This window comes from Strigops habroptila, chromosome 8, assembly GCF_004027225.2.
Source record: "Strigops habroptila isolate Jane chromosome 8, bStrHab1.2.pri, whole genome shotgun sequence".
Lineage (NCBI taxonomy): Eukaryota > Metazoa > Chordata > Aves > Psittaciformes > Psittacidae > Strigops > Strigops habroptila.
The window spans coordinates 8245723-8260987 of NC_044284.2; the positions used below are offsets into that span (position 1 = coordinate 8245723).

The following is a 15265-nucleotide window of genomic DNA, read 5'->3' on the forward strand; positions in this document are numbered from 1 at the left end:
AAAAACTTCCCTTAGTTGTCTCTGGAAAGATCAGGGCTTTGTGAAGAAGTGTGTGTGGGGGGGACGTTTTTAAAATGGAGTTCAATAGATGTTTAGGTGCATCAGCAGAAGAGGAAAAAGGAAGACAAGAGGGTGGGGAAGATGATATTAATAACGCTGGCAGTAGTATTGTCCGTGAAGAGCTGGATTTGGTACAAATGTACCTTACCTCTTTGCCTGAAAGATATATGAAAGCAAAACTCACTCTGACAGCGTACCTGACATGCTGGCTGTTGCTGACACTCTGCAAGGTAAGAAATAGTAGTCCAAATATTTTTAGTTAACTTCCTATATGCTTAAAAGAGAAATTGATCAAAGTCTCTGCTGAAGCATTTGAGGATTCATTGATATTTACCATACGGTAAATATCATGGTTTGTTAGTAAAAGGAACATTGTAAATATTGACACTGTACACAGAAACAGGTGATCTAACAAGGGAAAACTTGTATGGGCTACTAATGGAGTACTATACAAAGCAATACACTAATAATTGCTAGCCAGGTTAGCTCTATATGCTGTTACATAGTTGCAAGGGGTTTGAGATTATATTGCTTTAATTTCTAGGTGAAATTTCTTGTAGTGTTCTTAATTGGTTTACATTCATCTCTTGTGTTGGATGAGCAACAGAACATTTTAGTCCTGAAATTGTGGACATTACAAAAGTAAAGAATTGGGGGGTTGGAACGTTTTTGTCAAACATAATGGGGAATCAGTTTTGAGGCTGCAGTGAGGCTTACTGTAAATGTGATCTGGGCACATCTAAGTAAAATACTTTTGCTAATGTGTTACTGGATAAGGGAAAAACAAGGCATTGGACCAGGTATAAGTTCTATAGTTCATTCCATTTTACCTTGCAGGAAGCTGCTTTAGTATTCAGATCCAAGTAAGGAAACATTCAGTCCTACAAAAGTGCATCACAGAATCATAGAATAGTTTAGGTTTAAGGTTTTAGATTTAAGCAGAGAAGCACTGAGACATTTGAGCTTAAAATGCTGGTGGTTTTTATGCATAACAATGCTATATTAGTAAATTTAGAAGGTATAATATGTCTTCCTTTGTCTCTGTATTATTACAGATGTGTATTACATTCAAGTCTTACTTTTGTAGGCATTTAGTTGATGGGCAGTTCACCAGATAGATAAAAACAAATGTCAAAGCAACATTTGCTGGCTGTTTTCTCTTCTGAAGTACGTGACAGATAAGAAATATGTGGTGGTGATGATGATGATGATGATGATGATGATGGTGTCTTGGAGACCACAGGTATTGGGCCAGGTGGTACCTCAGCCCTCTCCTACAGGCACCTCTACATGTCTGTCAGTTTGGTGGCAGGATCTACATAGGGTTTTTTTCCAGCATAACTACGCAAAACTGTGACATAAAAATGAAACCTGAACACTGCTAACAGTTTTATCTGTTAGACTGCTAGATAGCTTTGTTTCCATATATATTCCATATTTGTAGTGCCTTTCCTTTTGACTATGGTAGGGTTTATCACGTGATGCCAATTCCTTGCATTAGGGGGCAGATACAGACACTTTCATATGACTTTTCCTTCTCATTTTTCCACTTGCTTATTGCAGGAATCTTTGTGAGGTTGACTGAAAGGGGTAAGAATCCATACAGCTATGTGGGGGGAGTAAATAGCCTCAGGGCTGTCAGCAACAGGCCAGAGCCACCATGTGAGGCAGAGTGCTGGAGCAACTGGTGGTTTTGCACAGTGCTGTTCCAGGGTGGGAAAGGTTGCACCTTGTCTGGTTTCTAATTGGTTTGATTGGTTTTGTTGTGGTTTTACCTATTTGCAACCATTGAATATGTAGGTTTTAAGAGCTATACCTGTGTTACAGAATGAGTCAGAGCTAGCGGGTGTACATCTTGTGTCTGAGTGTGTGTAACAACTTAAATACCTTGGACTCACCACTGGGCATAGGGGGTTTTGTGCATTAATTGAGATGTGTGCAGGAAACACCTAGTGAAAGCTTTCTGAGGCCCTTACAATGCCCTCGCTAAGCTGTGGGCATTTATTAATTTATTAATGCTTCTTTCTTTCTGAGCTTTCATAAAGTCTGTTCAGATTTGAGACCCCACTTTTTTATTTCCTGACAGTCTTCCAAGTCCTAATCCATTCAAAAAGTGCTGATTTCCCCCCTCCTTTCCCTTCACAAGAACAAAAGCAGCACAGTGTTGCTTTTCCTCAGGTTCTGCAGCTTGGCAGAACCTAGCAAGCCTGCCCTCGTGGGAGGAGAGAGAAGGCCAGCAGCATTGGAATGGTGCTGCTGTGTTACAGAGGCACCCTTTGTAACAGCCTGTATATGTCCCCTATACATCAAAATTATTCCAGTTCTTGGCTACAGATAGGGCTTCAGGTGCTTATGAGCTGGAAAATACCAGTGGTTCCCTATAACTCTTTATCAATGCTTCCCCAAAAGGGGAAATATTAAGTGTTTTTTCTGTAAGTGGTGTGGAGAGAGCCATGTAGCCCACCAAGTCTTCTGGAGACTACCATCTGTGAAACTTCTCACTTGTGTCCCCAGGGTAGGCTTCAGTTTTTAGGGGTCACCGCAACAACTTGTGGGGATGTGAGAAAAGAATCTTTCTAAAAGTCCCACATGCCACAAAGGTTATTCTTTCAGCCAGCTCTCCTTTTCAAGCCCAATTTATGAATATGGGGCAGTTGCAAAGAAAGGAAGGTTAGGCACTCATTTGTAGATGTCTGTGAACAAGTTAACCATTTTGCTTTTGTTCAAAGATGCATTTGGCTGACCATTGTCGCTTGTCTGTAGATGGAGCTTTTCTAATCTCCTGTATACTATCAAAGTTTGTTTTCTCAAGTTGTCTTATGAAATGGTGAGTTTCTCCTCTTGGGCTAATACATTTTGCATCCAGTAGCCCTAACTCATAATGAAACCACTTGGATCTGTAAGGTTGATTTATAAACCTTGTGAGAGCGAGTCTACTGCCAGATCTCAGACTTGGGCAGTGCTTCCCTGACATTTTTATTACATGTGTTGCTATTGCACACAGGTGGACTTCAATTATTTTGCAGTTAAAGTTCATGTCAAACTGCATGAGAGTACACACAGATTGGTGTCTGTTTTCTCACCTGCTAGACACAGTCTCTCCTCATACTCTTAGTGTTACTCCTTCCCATCATAAATAATTTCATTTTACAGTTTGTAGCTGCGTACTTGTATCATGTCCAAATATATTCCCTCACTAAGAAGCAGACAGCTTTATAAACTTTAGAAAAGTTTTAGAAACAAATGATTAAGTTAGTGCAGTCTCCCGTGGGTAATCCCTTTTTATGTCTAAGAATTATTTATATTGATTTAAATAAGCTGATTCCTTTCTAGCTTAAATAAAATAGTTAAAATTAGTTAAGAGCAGCCCTGAGGAGAAGGACTTGGGGGTGTTGGTTGATGAGAAACTCACCATGACCCGGCTTCAGTGTGTGTTTGCAGCCCAGAAACCACCCATGTCCTGGGCTGCACCCCCAGCAGCGTGACCAGCAGGTTATGGGAGGGGATTCTCCCCCTCTACTGTGCTCTGATGAGACCCCCCTGCAGCCCTGCGACCAGCTCTTGGTGCAGCAACACAAGAGGGATGTGGAGCTGTTGGAGTGAGTCCAGAGAAGGTTGGATTCCAAATGACAACCCATAGCAAAGCTGTCCAGTGAATGGAAAAGGGGGTTTCAGATACATCTTGTCATCACTATTTTATAGTGGTTAGATACAATCGTTGCCTGCGAAACGTGCTGTTACTCTGTTTTTAACACTCTCCATGTACTCTACTGAGAACACTTTAAGTAGTATGAGTTTTAAGCACCAGAAAGGTGGGTCTGGAAAACTCAATTTGAGGTTGCTAGCTCTTTGATTTGTTTTTTTTTTCGTTTGTTCCCAACCTAACTTACTACAGTCACAGATAAATTTTGTTAGAGGAGGGAGCTGAACCTTGATACACAGAGTGTATCTTAAACCACTGGACTGTCCTTCCTGTCCTGTCTTGGTAGGTGGCAGTTTGAGCAAAACCTAAAAATACTGCAGTGGGAAGTCTGGCAGGGTCCCTTCACAGTTATTTTCCAACTACCTTCACATTTTGTTGAAATGACAAGAGTTTATTTTTTTCCAGGTATTTGATATGCTTACATGATCTTGCTGTGTCTGTAATTTCTCTCTAATAACTTCTGAACACTCTGGCCAATCTCAGCATAATTTGAGTGAAGTAGAAGTTACAGAGTTCACATCAGGGAAACAGAAGTAGGTAGTCAGGGAGTGGAAACAGAGACTTAGCTAATGCCCCTCCTGAGGGCAAGGCTCCTGCATAAATTTATCCCTTATTAAACATGAGAAACATGTTTCAATTATTAAAATATTATTAAATAATATTTCAATATTATTAAAATATTTCAGTTTCCACACTGGAGAACTGCAGATCTGTAGGAAACAGGACTATGTTGGTTCAGCTGCTTGCAGAAATAAATGTGTTCTGAGTATTTTTTGTTTGGCTGTTAATGGAACTCCCCTGAAGCTTACTGTTAGCCTTCAGTCTCAGAGTAAAAGCCAAGATTTTTAAGACGTGCAACTTGAGACAACTAAAGAGGGATGTTTTTCAGGAAGCCCTAATCATTCCCTCCTCCCTCCCCTTGGAACACTGACTTTTTAAGCTATCTCAGATGTGTCAGCCAGAATACTCGATCTCCATTCACTTATTTGGTCAAAACTGCCAATATTTCTTTAGGGTCAAGCTGCTAGGGTGAACAGTCTGATTAGATACATTCTTAGCTCCTAAAACATCAGAAGCTGTTCTATGGGGCTTGTTTTGTTCAGGGGAAATATTTCCAGTTCAGTTTTCCTTTAATATATTCCCAAATTTTCTGGATTCATTTGGACCAAAAGTATTAAAGCAGCCTGTTTTATATTGGAATAGTACTTACAGTGCTCGGTAGAACCAAGTGTGGAAAGACAAAGCAATGGAAATGGAAAACAGTGGAGGGAAAAACTGGAATGTATTGAATCTGACAGCAAGCTTGGTTCAGATTGGTTTCGCATTCTGGGCAGAGGTTCAATTCTTTACAGGCAGTGTAAATCATTCAGCATGTGCTGGGGAGTTTGGCTTCCTCCTTTCTCCACTCCAAAAAGCCAAGAATTGAAATTTTCGCACTATCTATCTTTAGTATTATCAAGCCATCTCCAGAACCCAGGTCTGAGCTACAACCAGTGTGTAGCTACAACCAGGACTGAAATAATTTGTGAGTACGCAGGGTAGGTTAAGAACCTCTAAACAGATGACCGAGATCAAACTACTTCTTGTGTACATGGCAATGTCTGATGCACTTCCAAGAAGATTTCTCATTGTTACAGACATCTAAGAAAGTGCTGGGTTTTTTTTCTCCTGGTGTTTTCTGTTGGAAGAGAGGCAGAGCTGGTGTTTGACAGAAAGAAAACCTCTCACTTGATGCTTCAAGAATGGCAATGCAAGTGTGATTTTTTACAAAACTGGATGAAAACTGACAAATATTGAAGAATTTGTGGTGTCACCTCTGCATAATAAAAGCAAGCCTTGAATAAGGTGTTGTGAGATATATAGATAACTATGTGAATGCTTGGGCAGGGCAGTTTTGAAAGTCAGCTAGATCACTCTGCCATTCAGGAACAAGGAATTAAATAAAATTTGAACTTCTAAATATTAACAAATGTATTCTTTCCATAGACTTGACTCTGTTGTATTTGGAAACTTGCATTTGTATGGAAAAGCTATACTTTGTAGGGACATCAACCTTCAATCATACTACTCCAATTCCTGTAAAAGTGATGTAGAATAATGTGGATAATTAAAACCAACCTAACAAAAAAAAAGCATGCAAGCAATCCCTTTGCTTTCAGTTTCAGTAGATATATTGCATTTTTTCCTTAGTCAAAAGCAGGTTCTATTATTTAACTCCCAGATTTGCTTTCAGATGGAATCAGTGTATTTTTATGTAGATTAGAGAAAATGGTATAATTTTGATCATGGTTGTTGTAAGTGGACTGTCATTTTGACTCTTGCAAAAGGAAATGGCAGGATAAAGCTTGGTAGCTCATCTTTCGTGTTTGTGTGCAATAGGTGAGATTTTATTGTTGGGGTTTAGAGAACTTCCAGGTAATAGAGGAATCAAGACAGAATCAAGATAGGATGAGGGGGAATGGCCTTAAGATGACAGAGGGAAGATTTAGATTAGATATTAGGAAGAAATTCTTCACTACGAGGGTGCTGAGGCGCTGGCCCAGGGTGCCCAAAGAAGCTGTGGCTGCCCCATCCCTGGCAATGTTCAAGGCTAGGTTGGATGGGGCTTTGAGCAAGCTGGTCTAGTGGAAGGTGTCCCTGCCTGTGGCAGGGGGGTGGAACCAGGTGAGCTTTTTGGTCCCTTCCAATCCAAACCATTCTGTCATCCTATTTACCGTAGTTCAGGTGCAGGCTCTGAACACAAACACAAGTTCACAGACAGATTTTCAAGAAATGCCCTTCCAGGTTCACTGCTCCAAATTCTCCTATCCACGCTGCCAGTAGATACTGCTTCTGCCACAGAGGCAGCACAATAGGATGGGAATCTGCCACCCTAAACATTGTTTTTAATGTCCAGGTGTGTTAACATCAAGTGAAGTCAGCGTTGCCATTTTCTTCAGCCATTTCAGCTGAGTCTCCACGTTAATATAAGCAAGTCTCACTAAGTCAGACAAGGTCAGTGTTACATCCACTTACATTGTACAGTATTGGGCTAGTAAGTTGTGTTGCCAAGTTACTTGCTAGAATTTTATATACTGATCAGTATTTGATGTTATTTCCCAGGTGGTGATATGATTGTCCTGTATTAATTCATTATACTTTTTGTTTGTGTGTTTCTGCAGAGCTAAACTGAAAAGAACGGGGTGGGGGGAACCTCCTGGTATTTGCAAACATTTTTTAAATGCTTCTCTGCTGCCAAAGCAGACACATAGCTTTTGTGCTCAGACAGAAAGTTATGGGGTGGGGCAGGCAGAAGGGATTAATGCTGTTTCCATATGAATAAGTGTGTGGTTGGTATTATTTGCTATAATCCTATTACTGAACTGGACAACCCAAGTACAGTTTGGTAGCCAGTCTCTCCCTGCTGAAAAAGAGACTGGGCCTTAAGGTGTGGTGAGAAGCGCGTGGGTGATAAACTAGAATGTGGAAGAAATATTAATGTCAATGCTCAGGAGAAAACAGCTTTCCTAATGCTGGCAGTGAAAGTTTTCAAATTGGAATTTTTTCCCCTCAAAGTCCCAGCTCCTGGAGGCAAGTGATGGGGTGAGGGTCTCATTTAGAACAAAAAACAGTTTTTAGGTGCTATACCTGCAGAGGAAAACTGAAATACCAGTTTGCAATGGAAAGTTCTCAACCGACGAGTCTTTCATCCTTGGAATGGTCAATCATCCTGCAAGTGTTTTAGAGCTGGGATCCTCCCATACGAAGACAGGCTGAGAAAAATGGGGCTGTTCAGCGTGGAGATGAGAAGCTGTGTGAAGACCTCATAGCAGCCTTCCAGTATCTGAAGGGGCCTACAAGGATGCTGGAGACTGACATTAGCAAAACACATTGGAAGAGGGGAAAAGCTAACTAATCTCTTTCCCGCTTGCCCCAGTTAATTTTCACTTCCATGGAAGTGCCATGTTTCAGAGCACAGTCCCACAGCAGCACAGAACAGGTACAGACGTTGGTAGCTGGAATTCCCTTACACTGTCATTGCCACAAGAGCATGGGACTGTACTCTACCACATTCTCATGAGTTGTCAGAAAGTCTTCCCGAGAAAACCAGATCTACCTAGACAAGGTCAGGACCTGTGTTGTGAGATGTACACCAAATATGAAAAGATTCAGGGAAGAGCCTGTTAAATGATTAGAGACAAATCATTGTTTCACTAGATCAAAGGAGAAACCTCAGTGACTCCTCAGTGGCTCATGATTATTTACATGTTGTGTTTGATCCTGCTATCACTGCATTTCCCTTGAGCAACAGCGGGATGAAAAAGAAAAGGTTCAGATGAAAATGAAAGGATTAGAGACAGGAACTGTTTTTACTTGCCTGTTCTTTAGATTACGTACAAAACTCAAAGAGTTACTATGCAGTGGCTTATAGAAATAGAGGTGTGCAGAATCAAAAATGTATTTTTCAAGATTCTGATAATTTCGTTTGTTTTCAAATGCACAGTCCTTGATGATATGAAATGGTTTAGAAGAAGTTAGTAGTGGGCTTTCATTTGCTTTTTTCTTTTTTTACTTTCCGAATATCAGAGTGAGGTTTGTGTAAGCTAATTTTTGAAAAGGTTTAATACTACCACTACAAAAACGGTAATTCTTTGGAAAAAATAGGGAGTTCAATAAAAAAATGAGCTGGCAATTAGAACAGGTTAAAAATGAACATGGATAAAAGTGGATAGTGTTGAAGGCTATTGTAGAACAAGTTTCAGTTAGCTTCATTGTTCAGGGATAAACTGATTTTACTTTAAATCAAATCCTGTTTATTTAACCAGTTAGAGCTTCAAGAGTTGCATATAGTAGCAGATGGTTCACTCTCCCTTCTTCTCATCTTTCCAAACTGCTTTGCAGTTTATCTTAAAGCTCCCCGGGCCTGCAGTGCTTGTTCTAAGACAGAGGTTTTAAGTGTGTTAAAAACAGATGCTAAAACTGAGGGGAGGTACCTCATTGAGAAGAATATGCACTCACTCAGAGGAACAGTAAGGCACTTGTTGCTGGGAAGATTCAAAGCTGCCATAACTGATGATGAATAGCAAAGGGCTCTGTATTTAGCAGACTAATAAATAAAGCCACATAGTGGAATCTCTGAGTCTAAACTTGGAATTACTACCACCGACAGGACCATGATCAATTTTCAAAGTTCTTCTATATTATTTTATGACTTTCCTTAAAAATAGAAAGCAACTTTTCATTTGGCCTTCAAAAACCTTGAAGAATGTGTTGCTATCATTAGCTAAGTAAGCTTTTTGGGATGGAGGGGTTTTATTCCGGTGAGTGAAAGAATTATGCATAGCCTACAGTGTTTCTGTAGCTGGGGATCTTCTTCTTGACGTTAAAGATCATAGTTTCTGTGAAGCTGATGAGATGGGAGAAGTCCTTAGACATATAGAAATTTGAGAACGTGTGTATGAGGAATGGGGTTAGGGATGTCTGTGTAGAATAGAATACCAATTATTATTTTTATAAGGCATCAGTATCAGAGTTGGGCAAAATGTCTTAAGGCAGAACCTTGAACTTGACCGTTTTATTTTACTTGTTCATTTCCAATGCAAAGTTCAGGGCAAGTTCACTAAAGTTTGTGAACCCTTCAGCAACAGTGGGCTAGGTTTGAAGCGAGCCTGAAATGGTATACGGTTTGGGTGCACATCAGGATGGGTTTGATCCCAAGCCACTTGAAACACAGCACTTTTGGCTGCATGCAACTTTGTATTTCAGCCTTCACTGCAGCCCAGACCTAGACTTGCCCAGAGTGAAGTTTTGCTTAAAGCCCTGTGAATGGAGCCTGTTGTACTTTTCACTGATTTAGTACTTGCAGAGTACATCTAACCGTGGCATCCTAGTAGTGCACAGGAATTGTGAGCGTTGTATACTTGTCTCAGATGGATGACTGAGGTTCCAGTTCAATTGTCAAAGACACATCCATGTGCTGAAATTTCAAAGTTGATGAGGCAACATGTGGGTCTCATCCAGTTTTCCACAGGTAGTTTTGTTCACAACAAGCTCACTCCTGGGGCTACACTAAGGCTCTAGATAACGCTGAAAATAATTCCAAAGGGTGTACATTGGCACTCTTCCAAAACATCATCTCTGGTTTAATTAGTCCAAAGGAATTTAAAAGAAAATAATAATCCTTAAAGACTTTTTGATCTGTAGAAGTAGATTCTTCACGTAAGTCTAAGAGGTTTCTCAGTTCTATTCTGTGTGGTGCTGGTTCTTGCAGCTCTCATGGATTTCTTTGTGCCAGTAGTCACCATGTGGCTACCTGCCATGATGGTCAAACCTTGACCATTATCTAAGGTCCAGCTTTAGGTAATGCAACATGAGCAAACGATGGTCGTTTCTTTGTTAGACATTGACATCTGTGGAGTTGACTAGCTAGGTAAGATGTTATTAATATCTATTAATATAATTTATTGTTATGGAGTGACTGTATTTTGGTGCAAAATAGTAGTATATTATTATTTTACTACATTGAGTGTCCTTTCCTCTTCATTACACTGAATTGCACAGCTTTGAAACTCAGGCCAGCAAGTCTCCAACCTTTCTGAATTTGCATGGAATGACTATGTCTTGGCTGGGAGTTTTCTGACATGGTAATATCTGTTCATGTCCTTTGCTGGCTTTCGTACCTCATGTGAAGGGCAAGCTCATGAATAAGATTACTGGGAAATAAGTGCAAGCACCTTTTAAATACTAACATTAGAAGCAAGTCGACAGCTCTTATGGCAAGGTTTTAAAGGATTGCCATGTAATCATTTCCTTCAGAGCCAGCTCCTGTTAGAGAATTCCTGGGTTACGTTCTGTATGTAAGATGCTAACCCCTGAGTCCCAGCTGAGGCAGAGTTTTTGGCTCTGGTTTTCTAGTGAGAAATTGGTAGGTTACTTTCCCTGTCACTTTGACACAGTCATCACTGGCTGCTCCCCAAGGTGTGGTCATTGTCACCTGTGCAGTGACTCAGGCAACATGTGGATGTCTGGTCCCTTCTAGAGGAAGGAGCTACTGTTAAACTGTAATTACTTACCTGTTACTTTTCAGGTGACACAAGTCTGACAGCTTTTACCTCCATCTAACAGTATTCAGAAAAAAACTATCTGAACTTTTCCTTTTATGGTCTGTAGCAGAGGAGTAATTGACAATAATAGGGAAAAACTTGAGATATGGACTTGGGTTTTTCTAAAAGTGGAATTGCACAGTTTAGAAATCTTTCACTTTGCTGTTAACCTATCCAAATGCTGCCTTGATGTATGCACTTTGAAACTGTTTTGTTCTATAGTCCACAGTGAAATTTAGCATATAAACCAATTTGACATTGTTGAGTGCCATTTTTAGTGTATTTTGATACACGTTACATTCTTTTGTCTTTTTTAACTTCATAGAATCATGGAATGGTTTGGGTTGCGAGAGACATTAAAGCTCATCTAATTTCAAATCCCTGCCATGGACAGGAATGCCTTCCGCTAGACCAGGTTGCTCCAAGCCCCATCCAACCTGGCCTTGAACACTGCCAGGGATGGGGTAGCTGCAGCTTCTATGGGCACCCTGTGCCAGCGCCTCAGCACCCTCATAGTGAAGAATTTCTTCCTAATGTCTAATCTGAATCTCCTCTCTGTCAGTTTAAAGCCATTCCCCCTTGTCCTGTCACTTCTATTAAAACCAAACAAACCTAAGATTGTGATTTTGCAGTAGAATACATTATAAGTGCATACAGGTAAGACAAAGTAGAATTTGTCACAAAACTCTGTCCACCAACCCCTGTGTTCACCCTTGCTTGCTACCTTTGCCTGTGCTTCTCTTCCCAGAGCAGTCTTAGCTTCCAGCCCTTCAACGCCTGCCTCCCCAGCCCATCTGGGTGTTGATTATCTTAAAGATTAAATTTTTTCTGGTTCTTTTCAAACACAAACACTTCTATGTGGGTTATACATGTTCTGGTGGCAGAATCTGGACCTCTGAAAGCAAAGCTGTCACGTAAGTGTTAGTATAAAGTCCTGCTGGACTTTATTTCTCTCAAGACAGTGTTAGTGGGAGCAGTAGATGCTTGCAAGATAAACAGAATAACAGAGGCTAAATGACTTGCACCATGTACTGCCAATCACTTTAAGCTAATCTGCTAAGCAATAAACAATTCAGTACCCTCATGATCTGGCACTAGAATTTTCTAATGCTTGCAAGTAAGGGAGTTAAACCTGCCTCGCATTGCTCTGAAGTCAGAGCACAGTTGGGACATTTATATAAAGTTAGTCTCAGGGAGCTTCCAAATAGAACGTTTTGCTTTACAAAAGTTCTTCTGAGTCCCTATCTGAGGGCTCCTAATCTTAAAGAGAAAGGGTAAGTGGAAGTATTAAAGCACACAAACTAACAGGATACTGCTAGGCAGCAATTTTACTAGCGTCTTTTCTTTTCAGTGTGTGTATGTAATGCCGCCTTCCTCTTATGCTGAACTCCTCTCTAACTGTTATATTTTCCTTTTCTGTTTTAACTGTTAGCTTTTCCCTCTCTTCTTTTAACCTACCCTCTCAGAAAGAGTCCTGAATACATAAAACTCTTTTGCAGTGTGCCCTGAAGCATGTGTACTGATGAAGCACATACAATGTAATTATGGATAGCACAATGCAACATCCCGAAGTGCCTTTGTTTACAGCTTCTCTATCATGGGAGAATAATGAACGGATTCACTGGGGAAATGCAAAAGCAGATGCCTTTGGCTGGCTCCTGTTGTTCTCTTTTTGGCAAAGACAGAGGGACGAATCTACCCTGGGACAGCCCCAGTGAAGTCAGATGAGTTACACCAGGCAGGAACTGCAACTTTTTTCTTTTCTTCTGATTCTTTTTTTTCCTTTTTTCTTTTCCCTTTTTTTTTTGTTTTTTTTAAAGAGCAGTTTCCAGATCTCTTTTCCCTGACTGTCACAATTTCTTTTTCCACAGAAAGCCTATGAGAAAAGACTCTCTGCTTCTAAAAAGGTAGGATAACCTTTTAGTCATTAATAGCAAATTTCCTCAGCAGTTTAAGTTCTGTGTGTATCCACCAATGCCTGTAATCATAAAACTAATATCTAATTTGTAGAAAAAATAAATATACTAACCCCCTAAAATCATGTTTATTGAATGGGACAGTAAGAATAGAGAGTACTGTGGGAGGGATGGAGTACTAACACACAGCTCTGCTGCTTCAAGTGCATGATGGATGCTTAGAGCTGGCCTAGGTATCAGCATACAGTTTGACCTTGAAATGTGTACACATCCCCTGCACGTACTGAGGTGTAATGTTGGACAAAGGTTCTGAGGGCAGATATGTGTGAAAGCACCCCGTTTCACATGCCTCTGAAACCTTTAGGGAAGAGGAACCAGTGGAACTTATATCATGCATATTTGCAAGTGAGAAGCTTTAAAACAAGTTTATTATGACGAACCTGGGATTGCACTTCATAGCACAGTGTAATAACAAAAGTTAGCAGGACTGCTGATGCTTTGTGCTTGCTAGTGCTGCAGCTGTATACTTCTTGGGTTTGGTTGGGGTTTTTTTTCCTCTACTGAGGACCTGAATGGTGCCTCTCATATAAAACCTGCCATTTACAATTTGCCTTTTGCTGAGGCCTCCTTTGTGTTCACACAAGGCAGCTGGCAGGAGAGCTGACCTCCCCGGAGCAGAGCCTTGCCAGCACTACCTGATCAATATTCAGTAGAGTTGGCTGCTCATTACGAAGCCATTGATTATCTCTGGAAGGTTACCCCCCCGTGTGTGTCAGTTTTCAGTCTCTTCCCTTTACCACCCCCTACCCCCTCATCCCAGGCTCTCAAGAGGATAGAGTGCTGGGATGGAAATGAGGTTCCCTTTCAAGATTTGAATAGTTTGTCCTCAGATGTCAAAACAGGCTTTGGAAAGAAGGTAATTTCTCGACTGCCAGATTTTTGTTTATACCAGGTTTGTACTTTTAATTTCTGGGATATTTCTAATAATTGCAAGCTGTGACACTTGGAGTATTTGTTGTATTTGACTTAGACAGATTGTATTAGTTACACTGAGCCTTGGTCTCCTGTGACAGAAGGAAAAAATCCACATCTTTTACACAGCTGTAGCTGACCTGCTTGACCTCATGCACAGAAGGGGAGAGCCATAGTTTCATATTCCGTGCTATTCACAAGCAAAAGAACTGGGAAGCTAATGGAGAAGTAAAAACTTGGTGCAAGCCCTTTTCTGTTGGCATGCTCTGCTTAGAGGATATCCACATACAATACACAGTCAATTCCCCTTCTCTAACACAAGAGGGGAGGCCGGTGAGGTTTGTGTGAGACGACACCTGCCCAGTACCCTGAAGTCAGTTTGGCAAAAATCTTAACATACTCTCTCCTTTTAAATGTGAATTGTCCGCTTAAGGGTGTATTCAGTCATCAACACAACAGTAGAGAACTGTGAGATAAATACAGTCAATCTTATTAGGAGTTATAGATTAGATGCCAGATATATAGACTGATACAAGAGACTTACTAAAGCAATTGTTTTGGTTAGTTATCTTTGGTTACTTTGATTGTAAATATAGTGTTAACGGTCACAGCAGAAATTACAGGTCAGAAAGGGAAGGTCTGAGGTCTCAAAGGAGAGCAGGCAGCTGGAGCTAAGAGACAGATGGGTAAAATAAATGCAGTTTGCAGAGTATACGATACTTACTGCGACTACACTACTCAGTTCAAGTTAGTGCCCTGTCCAAAGAGCTGAAACTGCACTGTGCTGTGACCATCTACCTTACAGAGTGACTCCATTTAGCAGAAGAATTGAACTTGCAGATGACGGGTAGTAATTCAGCGTCCAACTTTCTGTTTGTGATAAGGGGATTGAAAGTCACTAGCTCTGAAGATTTATCCTGCTTGTGTCTTGGCTTGGATTTAAGGCATCACTAAATTCAAGCTAGATGCGTCTCTCTGAAGTGGGAATAGAGTTAACAATGCAAATCAAAGCACAGTGGAAGTTATTCACACAGTGAAGGTGAGCATCTTTTCTTCTCCTGCCTGTAGCACTGAAGGAGGAGCTGTTGCTGCATGGAGAGCAGACCTGCTGACTGCTTCTGATTTTATACTAAGTGCTATATTACTAGGGAATGTAAAGCCAGAGAATGCATTAATGCTGCGGGATTCCTGTAGTGGATAACAGTATTTACCACTGATGGACCAAAACATAGACCATACCTGGTTACCACCTTGGTGGTACGTCTTGGTTCATCTCACAGAGTGCTCTGTGGTTTGTCAGGTGTGATGATTTAGCCCATCTCTCCAAGGGCCAGTTCAGAAGCCAGCTCTGTGACCATTGCCACCAATTTGATCTTGATCTAATGTCCCGTCATTAGTACATACCAGAGAGATGATGACTGGGATGTGAAAAATGGCAAGCTGGCATTAACTGGGGGTTTGTTTAGCCAAGGGGGTTTCCTGTCAGCTCGCTGTCTTCCTGATGGAGGCATGTGACACAATGGATCTGTCTG

General features: G+C 40.8%; 1 protein-coding gene across 1 annotated transcript in view; it reads left to right on the forward strand.

The window, feature by feature from the left end:
- Positions 1-212: 212 nt before the first annotated feature.
- Positions 213-15265, forward strand: part of ARHGEF4 (Rho guanine nucleotide exchange factor 4) — a 209474-nt gene continuing 194421 nt past the window's right edge. Inside the window, 2 exon segments of the mRNA XM_030495802.1 lie at positions 213-290; positions 12717-12752. Coding sequence (XP_030351662.1) covers positions 228-290; positions 12717-12752 — 99 coding nt within the window. The 5' untranslated portion in view covers positions 213-227.